The sequence below is a fragment of the Neopelma chrysocephalum genome, unplaced genomic scaffold, assembly GCF_003984885.1.
Source record: "Neopelma chrysocephalum unplaced genomic scaffold, ASM398488v2 Primary Assembly neopelma1_26b, whole genome shotgun sequence".
NCBI classification, from domain to species: Eukaryota; Metazoa; Chordata; class Aves; order Passeriformes; family Pipridae; genus Neopelma; species Neopelma chrysocephalum.
Window position 1 is genome coordinate 255,008 of NW_020897696.1, and position 20,645 is coordinate 275,652.

General features: G+C 39.3%; 1 protein-coding gene across 4 annotated transcripts in view; it reads left to right on the top strand.

The window, feature by feature from the left end:
- CAP2 (cyclase associated actin cytoskeleton regulatory protein 2) overlaps nucleotides 1-20,645 on the top strand; it is a 69,859-nt gene that overhangs the window by 39,292 nt on the left and 9,922 nt on the right. For all 4 annotated transcript variants that reach the window (XM_027676144.1, XM_027676146.1, XM_027676148.1 and 1 more), the window contains 3 exons: nucleotides 7,442-7,585; nucleotides 7,812-7,897; nucleotides 9,553-9,658. In XM_027676144.1, the coding sequence (XP_027531945.1) occupies nucleotides 7,442-7,585; nucleotides 7,812-7,897; nucleotides 9,553-9,658 (336 nt within the window). The remainder of the gene's footprint in view (nucleotides 1-7,441; nucleotides 7,586-7,811; nucleotides 7,898-9,552; nucleotides 9,659-20,645) is intronic.

Sequence of the window (20,645 nt, forward strand, 5' to 3'; positions counted from 1 at the left end):
CTTAGCACCACAGCTACATGTCTTTTAATCGAGGGTTGGTGGCTCAACCACTTCCCTGGGCAGTGTGTTCCAGTGCTTGACAACCCTTTCAGTGAAGAAATCTTTGCTAGGATCCAATCTAAACCTCCCCTGGTGCAACTTGAGATCATTTTCTTTTCTCCTGTCACTTGTTACCTGGGAGTAGAAACTGACCCCCACCTCACCACAGCCTCCTTTCAGGTAGTTGTAGAGAGCGATAAGGTACCACCCCAAGTCTCCTTCTCTCCAAGCTGAACAACCCCAGCTCCCTCAGCCAGTCCTCATAGGACTTACCCTCTAGACCCTTCACCAGCTTCCTTGCCCTTCTCTGGACCTGCTCCAGAACCTCAGTGCCTTTTTTGTAGTTAACTTCTGTAAGTATCCTTGTAGCATTTCTCTTTCTTCACTCTTGTTTGCCAAAACTCCCAGGTCAATAAAAGGTGAATGCATTTGAAATTCAGTTCTATCCTGGGACAGTACACTCAGCCATAAAAAGGTCCAGAGACGCCCAGGGATCCAGGGAATACAGAAAGGCTCAGTGCAACATCTCCCAGCCTGTACAGAATAGAAACAGAGGCAGAGGTTCACACCAGTGCACACCTCTAGACTGGCTCGTGCCAACACCCCCAGGCACAGACTCGCCAGCAGTTCACATTTTGTGCAAGAGTCAGGCTCCAGTAACCAAAGGTCCCTTGAGCTTGTGTACTTCAGTGTACTTGTGTACTCCAGCTCCTCGTTTGACATACCTGCTAAGCAATTCTGGGGATCTTACAGATCCCTGTTGGAATTCTGCTGTTCCTAAAATAATGTCCTAAAATCACCAGGCTAGTTTTCAGTCCCTGTAGCAATGTTCATATTCAAACTGTGCCGTGTGAGATCCTACTGACCTAAGCTGATAGCACACTTCCTTTCTCATTAAGTATCGTATTCTTTATTTCATATTCTTTATTTCTGCTACACAAATCCAAACTAGTACTCTCCTTTCTCTGTCTACACAGTTGTTTCCACAGATTTATGGATTGCACATAGCCTTCTAAAAGGGAAAGCACTGAGGGTACAGGTGACTGAACAGCAGGGCTTTTCAGTTCACAGGTTTGTTTTGTTTTTTTTTTTTCTAATTTTACTTTGGTCTAAATCAGACTACAACTAATGATTTCTCAATTCTGAAAGTTATGCAGATTCCAGGACTGCCTAATGAACCTGGCAGTCTTACCCTTTTCCCTAGGGAAATCTCAAGTGAACCCTATGCATGTCCAAGGATGGAAACCTGCATCATCTAACATCCCTGTCTCTAGATGTGCCCCACATGAAAGGCAAATCTCAGATGCTGTGAACAAAGCAACTGTGGCTGAACAGAACCTTGCTACCTGGAATGCCTTGGGCCCCACTGACATGGGCCATGATCACAGCAGCAGGATTGAGGAGCAGTCAATCAAAAAGTTGAAAGCAGTTCATGGCTGTAATTGTTCTTGTTCATTAGTTGTGGGATGTTGCCTGTGTGCCTGAAGCAGGAGGACCCTTCCTTGTTGAAAATACTGCCCACAGAGAGCTGTAGTGGACAAGAAAACAATATAGAGAGCGCTCAAGTCCGTTTAAAAACCAGACAAAGTCCTGGCTAAAAGCATTGGGTGTGATTCCACACTGCTGTAAACTGATGCATGCAGTTTGTATGAGGCCCTGGATATCTCCACTGGTTAGAAGCTATTTGTCTTTCGCATTCCTCTCCATTTGCCCTGCCTCAGAGTTTACATTTCAAAATAAACCCACAAATGACTAAAGTAGTAATTTGTCATGTGGGGTTATGGTTTGGTCTTCCCTGTTTTTTTCCCACAAAGGACAAAATTGCTACAGCTGATATTGGCTGTTAGATTGAGAATTTTTGTGCTATCTAAGAGGAATAAAAGCCAAATACCAATTATGTCACTTTGGAAGCACACAAATGTGTCTAAGCTTCTGTGCTGATGAAGCTGACCAGACAGTTCTGCAGATTTGTCTCTCTGTGTCATAGTCCTGCTGTTGCACAGCAGTGAGTTGAAGTGGCAAAATCTGTACTGTTGACCAACAAATCACACACTTGTTATACCACTATGTTGAAGATTTACGGTGAGAGAAAACTAGGCCATAATAAATTAAAGTCTCTCTCTAGTTAGGTAGGAGGAGAGCTTTGAACCTTGAAAATATCAGAATACTAGAGGGACATAAATGTAGTGTTCTCAGAGAAAAATCTCACTGATGGTCTCTACTGTCAATCAGAAGATGCTTGCAGAGGAAACACTGGATTAAGGTGTAGTAGGTTATACTGCATTTGAAGAGCAAAACTGTGGTACCAAGTGTGAAACATTCTATAGAGAGAGATGAAGATAGGCAGTGCTAAAAGAACAGTTTGACTGCCGCCAACAAAAGCTGATGGTATTTTTCTGTGGAAATGATAATTAAAAAAAAAAGTAGTCATTTGAGGAATCCAGATGCAGTATTGAGACATTCAAAGTTGCCAACTAGCTGGATTCACCTCTGAAAAAAAAATACATTTTCTATATACTCTAATAAAGAGGTTGTTCCTCAGCCTAATCTGAACACTGATTCCATCCAGACTGTGAATGCTCAGCTACAAGAAAAAAGACAGGCCTTTCTTAAGTCACATATATACAAAGAAAAGACAGACTTAAATTTTAAAGTCTTCTTTACAGATTTAAAAAATACAAAATATGGGAAATTACAGTTAATCAAAAACTATTTCAGTTCTAGAATCTTAGCCACTTATAGCAGAAATGCATATCACTGTGATCACTGAAGCTACCAGTATCTTATTCCTATAGACACAGGATGGCATTCTGCTCATCAACTTCAACTGTCAAGGTAGGAATGTTGTGTAAGGTGTCTTTCTAGGCTCTCTTTACAGTAATGGGCAGCACCTCTAGAGTCCATTTCTTCACATCTCTTAATGTCTTCTAACATATAGTCTTCTAATATCTATTAATATGTGGAAGGAATTCTTCAGGGAAATCTCTTTCTTCATTTACAGTAGAGGGAATCAAGTCTCAGCTGCCAGCAGATGCTCACCTTTTAAATTGTTAGAACCAATTGCGGCGGAGTCTATCCATGATATCTTTCATCCCTGAAAAGGATGAAATGTGGGATGGGACTGTATGAGGCTGTTTGCAGAGATAATGGCTGTGTCTACATTAGTGTTTTAGCTCACAGTGGGACTGTATTTCTCCTTCAAATCAGCCCCATTTACTATGTCATGATTCACATTATAGAGCAGTTCTAGGGTGTACAAAGTGGGTTTATTTCTGATGAAGTTAAATGGAAGATAGGTTCCCAGACAGCATCTAAGCCACAATTTATAGCTAGTCCAAAATAGCCCCCCCCAAACATGTATAGTGTGAATGTCAAGGCCTCAGCACCAACTGTTTTGCAGAATCATTCTATTAGGGTGCACTGTGTGGCAACACAGAGACACTTCATTCAAATCAACTCTATGTTTCAAACAAGCCCTTGAAAAATACAATGTAAGTATGATGGAGATTTTGAACTGACAGGAGAAGGTAACAGAACTGTACACCATGGAATAAAGGTTGTAGTCATGCTGTTCGGGTTGCAGCTGAGTAAAATAAAGGGGCTGCTGATCCCAAATGCTCTCAGCTTTCTTTTACTGCTTCTATGCCAAAGGTTGCCAACCCCTCTGTTAGCATAACTTAAAAGGGTATTTGTTCTCTTGCCATGTTTTTTTCATAATAAGGTTGATTTAAACACTATAATAGTGAGGTCTGAACTGTGTTGCCACCCCTCAACATAAAAATTCTTCAGTAAACAATCTCATCCCTCAAAACCATTAGCTTAAAAATGCATAAAATCTTTAAAAATTGTATTTTTATTTACCTGCTGGGTTTCATGCCTTTGTGATTCAAGCTGGTAGGTTGCTGGACAATAATGGTCCTGAGAAAATACCCATTTTCTCAAATTAAAGCTGAAATTTTCAAGTAATCACTTGCTCAAGCAGTCAAAGATTAATCAAGATACTCAATTTAGTGTGACTTCACAGGCAGATCTCAAAAATCGCAAAACCTGAAAGTTTGGCCATTTTTCTGAAGAAGCGTCCATGTGCCCCAGCCCTGTAAATGTGGGGGACCTCTCATGTGGTTATTGCAGAAACACGGAAAAGTCTGTGCGGTGCAATCTGTTGGAATACTGGTAATTCCAGGCCATTTTATGAGACTGGGCTGCAAGTGTTAAGTCTCTGAAGGCAGTTTTTGTTGCATGCTGTATGTTTTTTGGAGTGTTTTGGCTAATCACAGCAGTAGTCTTACTGCTCTTGAATTTCTAATAAGAATTATAAGACATGGAGCAAAGCTGGCTGATTGTTCAGGTATTCATATTTAAAAAGGCGATTTGGTTTTAATCATTATTAAAAAAAGGAAAAAAGCATACTGGGAATTACTTCTGATGGTTCTAATTTGTGCCCATGTTGCATTTTTAAACATTTCAGCAAAATGGATATTATAATAGGAATGGTGTTTATATAGAGACTCTTAAATTTCTGCTAAACAACTGTGCTGTGTCTTAAATGACAAGAAATTTTATCTAGCACATGCCAAAGGCATGCTGGAGATTTTTCCAACAGCTCCAATCCATCTCCTTGAATTCATTTTTTCTTAGACATACAGTATAGACAAACATTTTATTAACAGTCAGCTGTTCTAATATTCATTGCAATAAAGAGATTATTCTTCTAGAACCCTCAACACAACTGTTTCTGCATTCTAAAGCCAAACAATACTGATTACTGCCAGAATTAATGAGCCTTTCTATACCCATATGCCATATACACTGTAATTCATCTGCAGCTTAATCACTAACTAAAAATTTAGAACTGAGACAGAACTCAATTAAGTGATTCCTTGCAGGCCTGTCTGTGTTCCTGTGTCCAACCCTTACACAGAAACTTATATGACAAGAAGCTGGCACAAACAGACACACATTTTGGGCAGCCATTGCAGAACAGGAGGAGTGCAGAGTGAAGGGGCGGCAGGCTGTCCTGCTCTACCAGTTCATCTCACATGGGACAGAGCTGAGCAAAGCCTCAGGCCCTTTGTGGCTCTTTCTGGTGTCACTGCAGTGCCAAGGGAATGATTACTTCAAGCTACGTTCCTTAGCAATACATATTTCACCTTTAAAACTTACACAGGGGACTTTTTCTATGAAATTAAATAAATCCACTACATTTTTATAAACAGTTGGTTCACTGGACAGATTAAGTCCTGTGTTCTGAGAGACAGAAATTGTCTATACCACTGATAGAAAATCCTCCGAAAAGTGTCTGGGATTTTTTTCTAGGAGGAATAGGAGGAGGTGTGGGTCATTGTGGGTCATTCAGAAAAATATTTTACCCTGATTTTGCCTTCTTATCTGTAGATTTCAAAGTATTCTACAAAGTAAAACAGCTGTATTAACATTATTTCATATCTGGGAAATTGAAGAAAGCTAACACAGTTTTTCTGCAACCTGATGGAAATTTGATGGGAGAGCTGCAGAAAGAACCCCCATTTATGGATTCCCACTTCTGTGCCCTATCCACAGAAATGTACTGCCTCCCAGTGCTGTCTAGATATACCAGGCATCTGTGGAGCTATATTTTTAGACCTGATATTCTCTTTGGCTGGAACTGGGCCATGAAGATTCACAGTAAGCTATGGACTGTAATATCCCTTAGACTTTATGGAAGGAAAACTGGCATAATATCAAAGCAGAACAAGCATTTTCTTAAATTTCAGTTTTGTTAGCTACTGTCATACTTGAAAGATTTCCCTGGAAAATAAGAAAGAACCAACCAGCTGCAGCATGTTGTAAACAAGCAAAAATTAGAAAGAAGAATTTCTGCAGGCGTTATCATGTTATGGCAACAAAATCAGATTTTAAGAACTACAAATCATGGAGGTTTCAGGGCTTTTTCAGACTTAATGACTTATGCTGGTCATTAAGTCATCAGCAAAAAATCTTTTCATTTCCCAGTAATACTGTAAATATTTGTTTTCTCCCAACCCACTTTGTTGCAGGAGAAGATCAAATATCCCCGTATATTTCAGATTCATAGGCCTTTCTCAGAATTACACTACCACTAAAATATTAAGGCTCCATAGATGGATCAAAATTCTTTTCATAATGCAGAACCCCTTTTTGTCATGTTTTTGAAGTGTCTTTTGACCTGTGGTGGTCCAAAGCAGACATGCTTGTTTTAAGATGACATGAAATTCTATAAGGCTGAGGTCTTGTGGAAGGCTGAAAAGAAAGACCTTACAGATGACAGAGGTCAAGCAGGACATGCACACATCATCTTGTGTGTGTCATAACAGCATTAGTCCTCAAGAACATAAGGATTAGTTGTCTCCAGCAAGCACACTATTCCATTAAAGAAGTAGCCCTAGAAAAAGTGAGAAAAAATGCAGAGTTCTGCTACATCCTGAGTGATGTTCAAGTGAAGTGCCTGGGACAATCAGAATGGTGCACTGTCTTTGGTGGGACATCATATGGGTTCTGTGAGCATACTTTTGCAATGTTATAGGGTTGCAAGGTGTAGCAGTTGTTTTGCTGATGAACTGATGACTCCATGTCCCTCAGTCGTCTGTTTTCTGAGTGGCAGAATTTTTCCCAGTGAGTTAGTGCTCTAAATTAGTTTTTCTGAGACATGGGGCCAGTGTGATTAGCATTCACTTTGCACAGGAAAGAGCTTGGATAGCTTCTACATTCATTCGGTTTTTCTCTTCACTCCAGACACTATTCCTTCCGTTCAGCAGTCATTCCCCTGGATACCATTCGTTTCTGATTAACACAGGAGAATTTCCCCAAACCATGGCTTGCAGGCAGTATGTTTCCCATGAAATCCTCTCACATTACTTGCAGCTAAAGGAAATTAAAACATTAAAACATACCGATAGGGAAAGCTGAAATTGATATTCCCTTCTGTGTATTTCTCAGTCTTGTTGCCAGATGATAAGAGGCTGCTAACAAGTTGTTTGTGTTTCTTCTAGAAAGAACAACTCGATTAATAACATGAAAAACTGAAAAACTCAAGCCAGTGGAAAGAGTCTCAAGAAGTTCAAGGGATATCACATGCAAAACACAAACATTCTGCTATGGGGTCTATATGATTCTTAACCTGGGCAGCATGTGAAAACGCTGCAAGTGCTGAGAACATTTTTTGCTGCAACACACTATAAATACTTAATATCTGTGCATTTTATTGCTGCAACCAAAGGAAGATAATTAATTTGTTAGTGTAATCCAGAAATTTATGATGACCTTTCTTTCCAACTCCTAAATCAGTGGGCAGGGAGGACAATATTAAACCACAGGGTGTTTTTGGACCCCCCCATTGTTAACAGCAGCGTCTTCTTTTATTTCTTTTTTATTTTTTTTCCCCCAGAATGAGGTGGCAATGCTTCTCAAGCCAATATCAGAGAAGATTCAGGAAATCCAGAACTTCAGAGAAAGGAACAGAGGAAGTAAAATGTTCAACCACCTCTCAGCCGTCAGTGAAAGCATACCTGCCCTTGGGTGGATAGCAGTGGTGAGTGACACACAGGAGGGCTGGGATGGGTGTAAATGTGCTTCTGGATGGTACAGCCCAGAGCAGTTCCAAATCTTGCAGAGCTCTGTAGTCTCATCTATATAGTTCCTCAGTCTGCTACATCCAAGAAGGTAATAAACCTAATGTGTCAGGGAAGGTGTCTGACTAATGTTTTACTTCCTTTCTCCTTCTGTTGTTTCCTGCTACCATGGGTTGATGGTCCTAGTCTCCTAAACCAGGCCCTTATGTCAAGGAGATGAATGATGCTGCTACCTTTTATACTAACAGGGTATTAAAGGACTACAAGAACAGGTATGTTGCCAAGCCCCAGTATCCACTAGCCAGAGAACAGAGCATTAACCATACCAGTAGGGTTCATGATGCTATCATAGAAAGTATTTTGTAAACTAAAAAGCATTTGATAAAACCTGCCGGCAGTAGTATAGTTTCCCCTCCTCATCTTTGACCTGCAGCATGTTGCAGTGAGAATGGCAGCAGCACTAACAGTGCTGGTTTTCACTATCTGCACATTTTAAGATTATATTTAATTTTCTGGCATTCCAGCATCATAAGCTTATATGCAAATGCATATTTGCATAGCAACACGTGGCTGGCTAGCTGCTATTTTTCCTTGTCTCATTTGTGCACTCATACTGTTGCTGTTCTTGCTCTTCACTTGAAAATGTGTATTTAGGTGGTAGGTATGTACAGCTGCACATCAAATTCCATAGCTCCTGATTTTTCTCTATACCACTGCACTGTTATTAAAAAGCACAAGGAGTTAACAGAAAAAATTCCATGAACGGTATCTGTAGGCTGATGGACAAAAAGAAAAAATACAGGTCCTTCCTGTGCCCTCTTAAAAAAGCCATGTATAAATCGTGTTGATTTGGTACTTTTGAAGGCCAGATATTAGCTCCTGATTTTTATGTCACAGTGAAGAGCAGTATTTGCTACTGAGTTTTTCCTCTTTAGTGAGGAAAACTTTATTAAAACCTTTTGTATCTATTTATATTTCTTGTCTAAGTATATATTACATGCTATATAGAATATTTCACTTTATATGTATTATACATTATTCCTAAAGCCTTAGTTCACCTACTGAAGGTATTGCCTACTAGAGTAACTGATCGTTTTTACAGTATAGCCTTGGTACTCATACTGGAGAAAAAAATGTCTCATGTAATGGTATAAATAAAGTACATTATTTAGGTATTTAGTGCTTCCTTTAATAAGGAATTATTTTCCTGTTTTCCACTGAATCAGACCACAGTGTCTTCCAAAGTGTGGAAGGCTCTCCCTTGACTTCAGTAGGCTTTGGATTAAGCCTGTTGATCCAGATCCTCTGCATTATTAAGGATCAAACTCCAAAGGAATAAATAGAAGGTAGACACACAAATCCTTGTGAGCATCCAGTCCACGGCCATCACTATTCTGTAATAATTTGTCATAAGTAAGGACTCCAACAGTTTATCTCTCTCTACATATTTCTTGTTTTCATTTACAGTCCCATTGGAAGACTAATGATAATGATTCTAGAGCCAACTTGTGACTTGTACTTTAAAAATTTTTGATCTATAAATACTTTAGTCTGATGACTACACCATGATCCAGTATCACACATTTGAACTTGGAAGCCAGAGTATCTTAAAGAACCCGTGGATATTTAGTTTTCTAAAGTTCAGCACCCTTAAACTGAGGCTGGGTACCTGCTGCACAGCTCAGGTGCTTCTTCAGTTGATTTTGTGCCTGAGCAGAATGATGACACACCCTTCTAGCAGGAAACACTCTGCTACAGACATCCTTTGGCCTTGTTTGTCCTCTGGAAGGAGCTAGAAGCTTTCCAGTGCAGTAGGCCTTAGTATTTGCAGCATTGGGCTGGCTGGCTGCCTGCTAACTGATTTGTTAGCAATGCTTTCTGTTTTTACTTACACTCACAAATATAAATATTATCTCTGTTTTTACAGTGACACACGCCATGTTGATTGGGTGAAGTCATATCTGAACATCTGGTCTGAGCTTCAAGCTTATATCAAAGAGCATCATACCACAGGTCTCACCTGGAGTAAAACTGTAAGTACTCTTTCTTTCTTTCTTCAAGAACAACCATAAAATGCCAGTAACCAGTTTGACTTTTAATGCAGGTCATTAGCTCAGTAAAAATAAATATCTAGGCCAGGAACAGAAGTCATGGTCCATGGACTTCCCAACCAAGCCAGTAAAAGTTTAAAAGATGGGTGAAGATGTGTCAGGCCATTATGGTACAGGTTTGGAGGAAGAGGGAAGAATTATCTGGGGTGATTATAGTCATAACCCTCAGCTGCACATGGTGAGGCGATGCCGACATCATTCTCCGTGCCTTCTACAGTAGAAGGTAGGAACAAAAACAAACCACAAAAAATTGAAGGACATGTCAGACTAAAGGAGAACTGGAGAACTGGGGGAACACGGCAGGGAAAGGAGAAGAATGGTGGGAAGAATCTGTAGAGAAAGATTTAATAACAGGAAAAAGAAACACAAGAAATACATAACAATTTATTACTTCATAGATAGATAGCTTTATACAACTGTTATATTAGACGTACAGAAATAATTCCTGAAATACAAAGACAGAGGTTAAATGTAACAATGTCTAATTACTTATGCTCTTTGCATAAACTTCCTCTGTGTGTTACATCTGAGATGCATAGAGAGATGATAGCAATTAATATTTTTCTGTAAGAGAAGTATAAACATGAAAAATTAATTTTCTGTTGTGTATAAGTGTAAGAGTTTATGTCCACTGTCTACATTGATGCAGTGTTCTATATTGTTCTAATAATGTACTCATGTTTATTATCAGTATAGGAGAATTGCTGAAGTATATTAAAAATGTAATCAGCCAGCTCTTTGCTGATATCATCTCCTAAACTTACCACATACTTGCACATGCAGTCTTTCACACCAGATTTATAATTTCTTCTGTGTATGGAAATAATATTTTTTTTGATTGAATGACTGTTCAGAGGATTGATGTAGGCCACCATTTTAATTCCCACACCAAACAATTTTAAGAACTCAGGAACACAGGGAAGCAAAATAGAGCTTTCAGATTATCTTTAATGTCGCTTCCAACCCCAGATATTCTATGGTTCTATGGAATAAGGCTTCGAACACCTTTTCTATAAAGACAGGCTGAGACAGTTGGGGTTTTTTCATCTGGAGAAGAGAAAACTTCATAGAGACCTTTTTGCAACCTTTCAATATACAAAGTGGGCTTATAAGAAAGGCTGAGAAAGACATTACCAAGGCCTGTAATGACAGGATAAGGGGCAATAGTTTTAAACTGAAAGACTGAATATAAGAAAGAAATTTTTTTTTACAAGGATGATGAGACACTGGAACAGGTTTCCCAGAGAAGCTGTGGATGCTCCATCCCTGGAAGTGTTCAAGGCTAGGTTGGTTGGGTCTTTGAGCAACCTGATCTAATGGAAGGTGTCCCAGCCCCTGGCAGGGGGATTGGAACTAGATAATCTTTGAGGTCTTTTCCAACCCAAACCATTCCGTGATTCTGTGGTACCTGGAAAAGTTGCTTTATCTGTCCCTCTATGGAGGTGATAATCATGTAAGAGAATACTTGTGCTCAGCAACAGAATATACAGCTTCCTCTTCATACCCTTCATTAGACATTGTACAAGTCCTTACAGTACTCAAGTTTTCAAGTGCTTGTTCAAATACAGGAGACACCATGATCTGTGCGCACTTCCTAGTCTGAAGCAATGCAGAGATGTTTAAACATGATAAATTAGAAGACTGGAAATACTTGCTCCTTTGTAGGTTTCTGTAGTAAAAATTTAAAATATTAAATGTTATTCTTTACTTAGTAGTAAATGTCTTGCTACATCTTACTCTATTACAAACAGTGAATGTGAGAAGAGCTAATGATTTTTAAATTATTATTAGATAAGGAAAAGAAATTGTCATGGCCAGTTAGCTGAATTAATCTGAGAAACCTGGGACAAATTTAGTTTTATTAAAACAGAGAAAGAATAATTTTCATCTTTAATAGAACTTTACAAGTATGGAAGTAGTGTTATAAGATAGAGGCTGATTACTGCCTTTTGATCAAACAGGAGAAACTCTCAGTGCTGTTGAGTACTGGTAATCTTATTCAGAAGTGTAGCTGTTACAGATTATATTTGACTGGTCTTAAAACCAGTATCTCAACCATCACGTATTTATATTTTCCTCTCTTTAGTTGTGCAAGAAATTGCTGAATACAAATCTAAGTGTGACTTGTTTATTCATATTAAGTATAGTTTCCTGCCATCAGGAGACTATCACTGCATCTGAAGTACTAATTTCACTTCACTTTGGATATTACTCATATCTGGAAGTTTTCTTGGCAGTATGGCTTATTTAAATTATCATTCATGCGATGTCAGTCTGAAAGATTAAATTACAAGCACATTTTTATGGATGTATATATTTTATAAAGTTTTACTTAATGTGAGTATAAGGAAATTAGAATCCAGTAAGTTAGCATGTTGTTTAAATAGCTTGTTGAAATGTTATTTAAATATTTCTGTGAAGCTTGGTAACAAATACATTCAAGAAAGCAAGTTACTCAAGTGATAATTTCATTTTTATTATACATTTTGAAGTGAGAATGAAAGTCACAGATTCATGCTGTGTGAAGTTAAGCATAAAGGTCTGCAGAATCAGGGTCTAGACAGAAATATGATATACATAAAAGCTGTAGATATACTCCAGACACAGTTGTTAATCATTGCACACAGCAGCTTCCCCTTATATGCATAAAAAGAAAAAAAGGAAAAAGCAGTAGTTTGGCAAGGCGTTAACAAAATGGAACATTTATGAAAGGGAGACATTGATGCAGAAATGGTATTTTATTATAGAGGGAGAGAGAAAGAGAGAAACTTCTGTATAAGTACAGATTTAAAAGTATATTATACTGATAATTTACTCTTCATATCTGCAGAAGTCAACAAAGCAATGCTTGAAGTTTCTATAAAAAGCTCTTAAGTAGCATATCTGGATATTTCTAAAGAGACTGAAGAGTCCAGAAGAATATTAACTACTGCTTCTCTCAGAGCTGTATTCTCATAGTTTGAGCTGCAAGAAAACCCCAGGAACATCGTCCTAAATCAGACTATGCTTGGGTTTCCAAAGAGAAGGGGACAGAATATTTTAGTGGGCAGTTGGCCCCTTAACCTATACGTGCTGTAGACTGTGGTGTGTACATTTCTGGCCATGCTCCATGGCAATATCACAAAGCTGTGCCATTTCCAGCCCCCATGTACCCTTCCATCAAGCTGCACAGGGCAGCTGCAGCCAACCTTGGAATAGATCACTAGTGTATAGAGCAAAGTGTTCCTGGCTCTGGCAGCAAGCACACAGGCAGATACCATAAAGGAAAGGCAAAGAAATGTCTTAACAAATTTCACAACAGACACTAAAACAGGTGCAAAAGGTTGAAATATTGGCCCAAGCAGTCAGCTCTGACAGCAGCAGCTACCTCTATCTGCTCTATAAGAATTTTGTGATAAAAACAGATGTTTACAGATTTTGGGATATAACACAGCTCTCTCTCCTTATTCACTTTGGCTCTGGTTCTGCCCAGATGTGTGACAATATTTTACTTCTTAAGCACATCCTATTGAAATGTGTGGGACTGTGTAAGGAGAAAGCCAAGAAATAGTGTTGTTAAGGACCTTTAGACCTTTTGTATCTGAGCCTGTTTTACTATTCATGTGGAATGGCGGTACAAAACTGGGCCACATGTAAATTGTAGACATTTAAAGGCATGATAGATGTGGTTAGGATATTTGTTGGTACTGTGCTCACAGAAGAAACGTACATATTTAAAGTATGTATGTTTGTGAGCAGGATTGTCCCAGAGAGCAAAATGTTCCATGTAATTTCACCATGAAATAGTCATTTTCGTTAATTGATTGTGCATATGTCAGAGAAAGTATGCTTGTCAGTGGAAATCAGATGGATCTACAGTATTTCCTTAAAAGTGTAATTCTGTAGTTCATTATTTTGAATGTGAGACCCCTGGTGGCCTAGTGGTTAGTGTGCAGGACTTTCACTGCTGCGACCACGGGTTCAAATCCCGGTCTCCTGGCCTGATGGAGGTCGTTAGCCCTGTGTGGCCATCCATCTATGAGAAGGACACTCTAAACAAACCTACGTCCTGAGGACCTCACTGCCATTGTCCAAGCTTGCTTGGCCCCGGCAGATGAACCTTAGGATTAAAGGGTGGGCTCAGTTCAGCGCAGGCTGTGTCTCACCTAAAAAATCCATTGCGCAGGCTGGAAAGGTAAAAGACCTTTCCCCAAATCTTCGTTCGCGAAGATGGGCCATTATTTTGAATGTAAAGTGGTCTTCTGCCTTATACACCCTGTAGTGAGTGGCTGCTCACTGTACTCACCGCATCTCAATTTAGCCATCTTGACAATGGGAACAATAGCAACTACCAACCTAATGGAGATTTGTTTTAATTTGCTACCAGATGTGACATTCTCAGATGTCAGTGAGTCTTATGAAAAAGTTGTTGTTACAATGAAACGTTTTAAGTGCCCAGGGTAGCATTTTACCTATGCAGTAATTGTCATTTTTGCTTTACCAACTTACACCACAGCTGTAACAGTGACCTGTCTTTTTTCAGTTCTTACTGATAAGCAGCAAGTCCCTTTTTTTCCTCTTATTTTGCCTAAGGAAGGGATGCTGTTGAAGCATGCCTCTTTCGACCCTCCACTTTTTTTTGGTGGTGCAAAGAAATGAACAGTTCTTATATAAGCTCACAAGAATAATAAAAAGTTTGTTTGTGACAAGGACTGCATAAATAATCTGGGGGAAGTGAAACTTCTGCTCCTATTTCTGCAGGTGAACTTTGCAGCAAGAAAACAACCAGCAATAATGAGAGATTGCTGCAGTTTTCCATACGTCAAATGTGCGTTAAGAAACAAATCTTGCTCAAGGATAATTGTCTTGGATCTTTCAGTTGCAGGTGGATCCGTAGTTAACTTTTCCTTCTTTGTATGCAACAGTCATTTAGGGCAAATTTTACCAGCAGTTTATTTACAAACAAGAAATTTTTACAAACTAGCAGTGAATTTTGTTACAGTGTTTAGTTTCTAATATAGAATTTCACTCAAGTGATGAGTGAAATCCTCCCCCCTCTCTTTACAAATCAAAACAACTTATGAGGAAGTCTGCACATCTTTACAAGCAATTGACATTTATTTAAATCCCGTTTCCATTGAAGCCAATAGAGTAGTTTCAAGTCTTTTTTCCCTGAAATATCATTTTAAAAAATATTTATTAATCATTACATAATAGTCTAAGGACATTCTTTAAAAGCTGGAATTCTCCACTCCAAGAAGTACTGTCATAATTCCTACATTAGCCTGATTGAGTGCAATTACAGTAGTTTCAGTGCAGACCATTTCGTTTTTGTGTAAAATAATCACCTCCATACATTTTCTTATAAAACGGCTCTGTCTCTCTCCTGTTCTACCAAAACTGAGGTGAACAAGCTGCACAAGACCAACTTCTGCAGGCGAAAGCCTCCTAATGTCTGTCCAGTATCTCTTCTATGCTGTGTTTAGTTTGACCTACTTATCAAGCAGCCATCGTCTGAGCCACTTCACTAAAGCTAAAGGTCAAAACTGTTGTGCCAAATTCCAGCCACAGCCACAACTGCAATCCCAGGGGCCTCATTCAGATAGAAGTAAGGGCAGCACAGATGTCCTGATTTATATGTCTGTATCTTGGATGAGATGGAGATATTTTCGGAGTGCTCAATTTTTCTCAGTCATAGCCTTTTCTCTCCTTTTCTATATTCCTTCCATTTCTTTTTCTACCCTTCCCTTTTTGTATTTTCTTATACTTTTTTGTTGAAAAAAAATCATCCTTTAATTGCAAGTGTTGCTTTCGCAGAGAATAGGCAGTGTTCTGGTTTTTGGTACACTGTCAGTTAAAAAAACAGCTATCCTGGCAACTCTATAATAGTTGCCTCTTTGGTGGAGACTTGCTCAATCATATCCCTGCCCCTTTGAAAGAAAGTAGTTTTACTCTCTTATTCCAATAATGGCTGAAATATTTGTCTTTACTGTATGTCAGTGGTGTTCTCTTAACATTAGTGACCAAACACCATTGAGACATGTTAAGGGAGAACCTGGGAGGGGCTTGTTTGACAACAGTTGTCAAATGCCACCTGACCTGTAACATAATGCAACCTAGTTCCAGTGGAAAAGGGAAAGGAAAAAGAAAACTGAAAGTATGCAAGCTGGACAAAAAAGGGAAAGGTACATCTACTAAAACTTTTACTATCTTGCTAAAGGGATCGGTCTTCTTTTTAACTGTATTTTTCTGTAAGTAAAAGATGGTTGAATCTGCCCATTGGAGCACATTACTTGTTGGCAATTACAGTATTATACAGTTCTCAAATGATTTAGAAGACTATGGCTGTGTAAAGCATTTCTGGTTGGGTACCTCTGAAGATGTAAACATCATTGTAAAATCCTGAACAGGTGATAAATGGCACAAGTGTATTACAGGGGTCTTCAAAGTTTCAAACCCCTACAGATAAATAACTCTGTTGAGACCTGGTAACAAGAAAAGGACCTGGCCTTGTTTTTGTTGTTTTGTGTTTTAACTCACAAAGATTACAGGCCCTGTAAATTCATCCAGTGAATTGCAGATCTCAGGGCAGCATAACCCCTTGCAGACAGGTGGCTTAAATACAGTAGGTAATAGAACTGTTGTGCTAAGCTACTTTTACACAAAAAAACACCTTAACAAGAGCTCTGTGCCCCTGAGTCACAGTCCACCTGTTCCCAGAGGTTGATATGTGATATTTTGAGCTTCACGATTCTTGTCTTTGGCTGTGCGTATGTATGGAAAGAACAATACAGAATGCTGTAATCATTTTAGGTGTCATTACTATAAAGGGGGAGAAAACAGGGATATTCTTTTTTTTTTTTAGAAGAATGTATTCCCCATTAGGACTCCCGTTTATCTGCTGCCATGAAAAGAAGGCTTTGCAATAAATTAAGGAAGGGATTTCATGACCTCTATATAAGCCACCTGTTGCCTCAGCTGCAAATAGATACTTACCTCTTAATAGGAATGGCTAATCAAATAGGTACTATGTACTATACACATATATATATGCATATATAATTTATTTATATGCATTATGTAGATGTTTATAATCTTCTTGTTCTGAGTAAAATCAACCACTGCAGCTGCAAGAAATACATGTTCATTCAAATGCTCCACAGCAGGTTTCCACCACAAGAACTTTATTCCCTCCGGTTTCCGCACCACACTGTGTCAGCCGAAAGCTGGATAAACACAGAGGAACATCGCGGGTGTTTGTACAGGGTCTGGCACATAAGCCCCTCACATCCCCAGAGATACCAGCCTCTTACTAGGGCTCCTTGCTGCTACAACACTACAAATATAGTAACAGTGACATGGAAGGCTAACCCAGGGAGCTGTTCAGCAAGAATAGCTCAGGAAATAGTAACATCTGCGATAAGACATAAAAAGAAATTCTTAGTCTCTCGGTAGCTGGGTTTAGACCTAAAGACACGTCAAGCTGCCACCAAAAATTAGTGACAGTATGGCATCCAGAGCACTTGTGTTATGTATGAACAGCATTTCATTTCTCTAACAAGACTGGCTGTTGCCCTGTGCTCTGGGGGAAGGAAGCCTTTAGGAAAAACGTGTTTGACAAGGTCTAGCTTCTCAGAAGCAAAGGGCTTTGCTCAGCTCTACTGTAGTTTCAAGGGAATTAAATGAGATTCGAGATAGATGAATTTCAACCAGCCAGCTGCCTCAACATAAACAGTCTGTCTTTCTTCCAGTGAGCAAGATAGGTAGCCAGCATGGAGATAAAAGGAGAGTACATCACCCATCTGCCAGTAGTACAAGATAAAGGTAGAAATACAACCTACTTTGAGGCTGTACTGGAATTCTGCAAACCCTTGCACAGTGATAACAATGCATTTATCAGGCCCAGCTCCATGAGCAGCATCAGACACTGTCCCTAGACGAAGCTATTGTGCCATAGTCAGTGGGAGGCCCTTGGGTCTCTCTGCAGATGGCTCAAAACTATCCAGCAAGGAGCAACCCCTGACCAATTCCTGCCACCTGATTCAGAGCATGGCTTAGTTGAAGCTGAAGACACTTTTTTTCCCCTGGGAGGAAATTTCTGGAATGTTTCATGCCCTACAGAGCTCTTACTGTATGGTCACAGGGCCCACATCTCCTTTTCTTGATAGGACCTTACTCTGAGAATTAGGTATTTCCCCATTTCAGAAAGCTCCGAGAGTAAGTTTTAAAGCACACCAAGTTCACTGTGATGCAAAGCTAGCAGGTTAAAAGTTATGGTTTATTTTTGTGTTACATTTTCAGAAAGTAAGGCCGACACTCTCTGTTCCTGATAGGTCTTACAAGGGGCGTATTTTTAAATTATGGAAAAATTACCACACCAACATGTTAATGGGAACAGTGGGCTATCAGTATAACTCCAAGTGGTGTCTACAGACACCGTGGCACTGAGAACAGCAGCTGTTCCTGAGGCAAACAGCTGAAATAAAAGAGGAAGAAAGGCGGCTTGCAAATAACCGCCTTTGTGGTCCAAATGGCTCTTAATACTCTTTGTGTAAAGACACACTGTTGTTAACATCTGCTTGAAGTTAATCTGAAGAGTTGTTTGCAAATAGCAAAGCTGGTAAGCACCTGCTGCTTTAGGCTAGATGAACTTTTGTGGGCACGTAACATGCTATTTTATTCCAGGCAGCTCTCTCTCACAAACACTGCCTTGTACAGAACAGAAATGAATGGACTTTGCGAAGGGCACTTTAGTTGAAATTGGATACGAGTATACACATGTATTACCAGATACCAGAACAGTTTAAGAGCCTGGTTCAGAAATATTCTAGAATCTGAGGGTCTAAGCGGTCTTAGAAAGGTGACTAAGGAAAGCAAAGTAGTTGCCAATGACTTAGGTTGGTAACTTGGAGGTTTATGTATTAACAGAGGTCAAAACTAATCCAAGAAGACAGTTCCTGGAACCACTTCACTAGAATGATTTTAAATCTGCTCTTCACATCACTGTGTTTAAGTGCAGCAAAGGTCCCATCTTCCTGGCATGCAGGGAATGCAAGAACTGAAACGTGTTTTCTGCCTTTCCAGTTCACTTTTGTGCTTTCTGCCCCCTTTTCTCACAAAGAATTTCACCTCACTTGAATGTTTGTTTGATTTCAGTTACGTAAATCAAAATGGCAAAGAAAAGAAGGCAAAAGCCAGAGTAAGACTGAACCCCTCTTTAGAGCAAGTCTCTGTATGGCTCCTCATTAGTGAGACTTGTCTGTCTTTTTCATGCTGTTCTATTTCAATGGGGGATGGTCCTACTGGATGTGTCCGTGCTGTAAGATGGTGGATCTACAGTGGAGCAGTTAGTTCCACCCTGTATTTTAGTGGCCTTTTTTCCTTTGATTTGTCCTTCAATTTTGCCTGGCCTAATTTATGATTTAAATTGTTTGCAGTTTCCAGAATGGCCATAGATGTTCAGACATAATTAAAAATACCATGATACAATATCTGTTAGCTTCTGCAGCTGTAACTGAGGTCATACAGGAATTTATCATGCAGGAGAAAAGTTAACAAGCAAGTTTTGGTCCATCTCTTTATTTCTGTGGCTGCACAAAATTAAGAGGAAAAGTGGGAAGAGTGTCTGAAACTCAGGTGTCTTCTAAGACCTTGTGACAGCTTCTGTGTTCTTAATTAGATCTAACTTAAAATCTTTTGAGCTCCATGGAGATAACCACTGATGTTGGTGGAGGGACCAGGATTGTAAAGAAAAGAGGAGGCAGATGGGCAGCATGAGTTCAATGAGTAAATTTTTTTTCTTACTCTTGAAACCCACTTAAAGGACTAAAAGGTCTTCGCTCTTCAGGTCAAGCATTGAGATTTTTGACTAGACTTGTTTTTTCATCAGTACTGCTCTATATGGGAAAGATGCTTTCCCAGATCCTTTCCTACCTCTTCTCTTTCCAAAAGTAAATAAGACATTCTTCAGTCATACAAAACCACATCCAAACTTAATTGTTGTATTTAAAATCCTTCCATTTGTTTGTACTTTCACAAGATAGTTCTTTCAGAGTTCAGGGAGAGAGATTATCCACTTCCACAGATAAATCTCTCTGAGTTTTCCTTCCATCTCAGTTACATAGATATTCCCTTACTTTAGTTGCCATTTGGGAAACTGCCTTGGATGCACTACTCAGCAGCATCATTTGAGCCTGGAGTCTTCTGCATGATCTGTGATGGACTTTAGTTTGACACTTTAAGCAGAGAGACTGGCAGTGACCCACCACTCTGTGTTGAGTGCAGAATACCCAGACAACTTCCAGGTTTTTTTTTTCTCTAATGCATCTTTGCAGCCTTTGCACAATTTAGTTGGTGTTAATTCCAAATCAACATGTGAGTCTTACGGACACAAGTTTCTGGAAAACCACAGCACTGTATTTGTGCAGGTGGAAGCAATAAGGTATGTTTGAGAAATGAGATGTCAGTCTGGAGTTTAGGAAAGCAGATTTTTATCTCAGACTTAAAGTTATTAACCACTGCTATTAATCTCCTTCCATAAAGCATACATAATTCATAACTACATGTTCACACTGTGCACGGTGAGTGCCGTTTCTGGGTATCTAAGTATTTTAAAAAGCCCCACAAATGCAATGTTCATAATTCTGGATAACCAGGACATAGTCGATTCAGTTGCTATGGTTGCAGGCAACAGAAAGGGAAGATCTGTATTGCACCTCAGGCAGCAACAACTGATTGTGCCACTAAATCCACTTACATTCTTTTTTTTTAAATTATAATAATTCGCTATTCTGCTGACTCTGCTGCAGATAACATTACTGGTATTAGCAGAGGCAGGGAGACAGACACTATAAATTGGGGCCCCAGTGAAGAAGTTGTCCCCAGCCTAAAACAATAACTTGTAATTAGGAATTTTGTAAGCAGAAACACT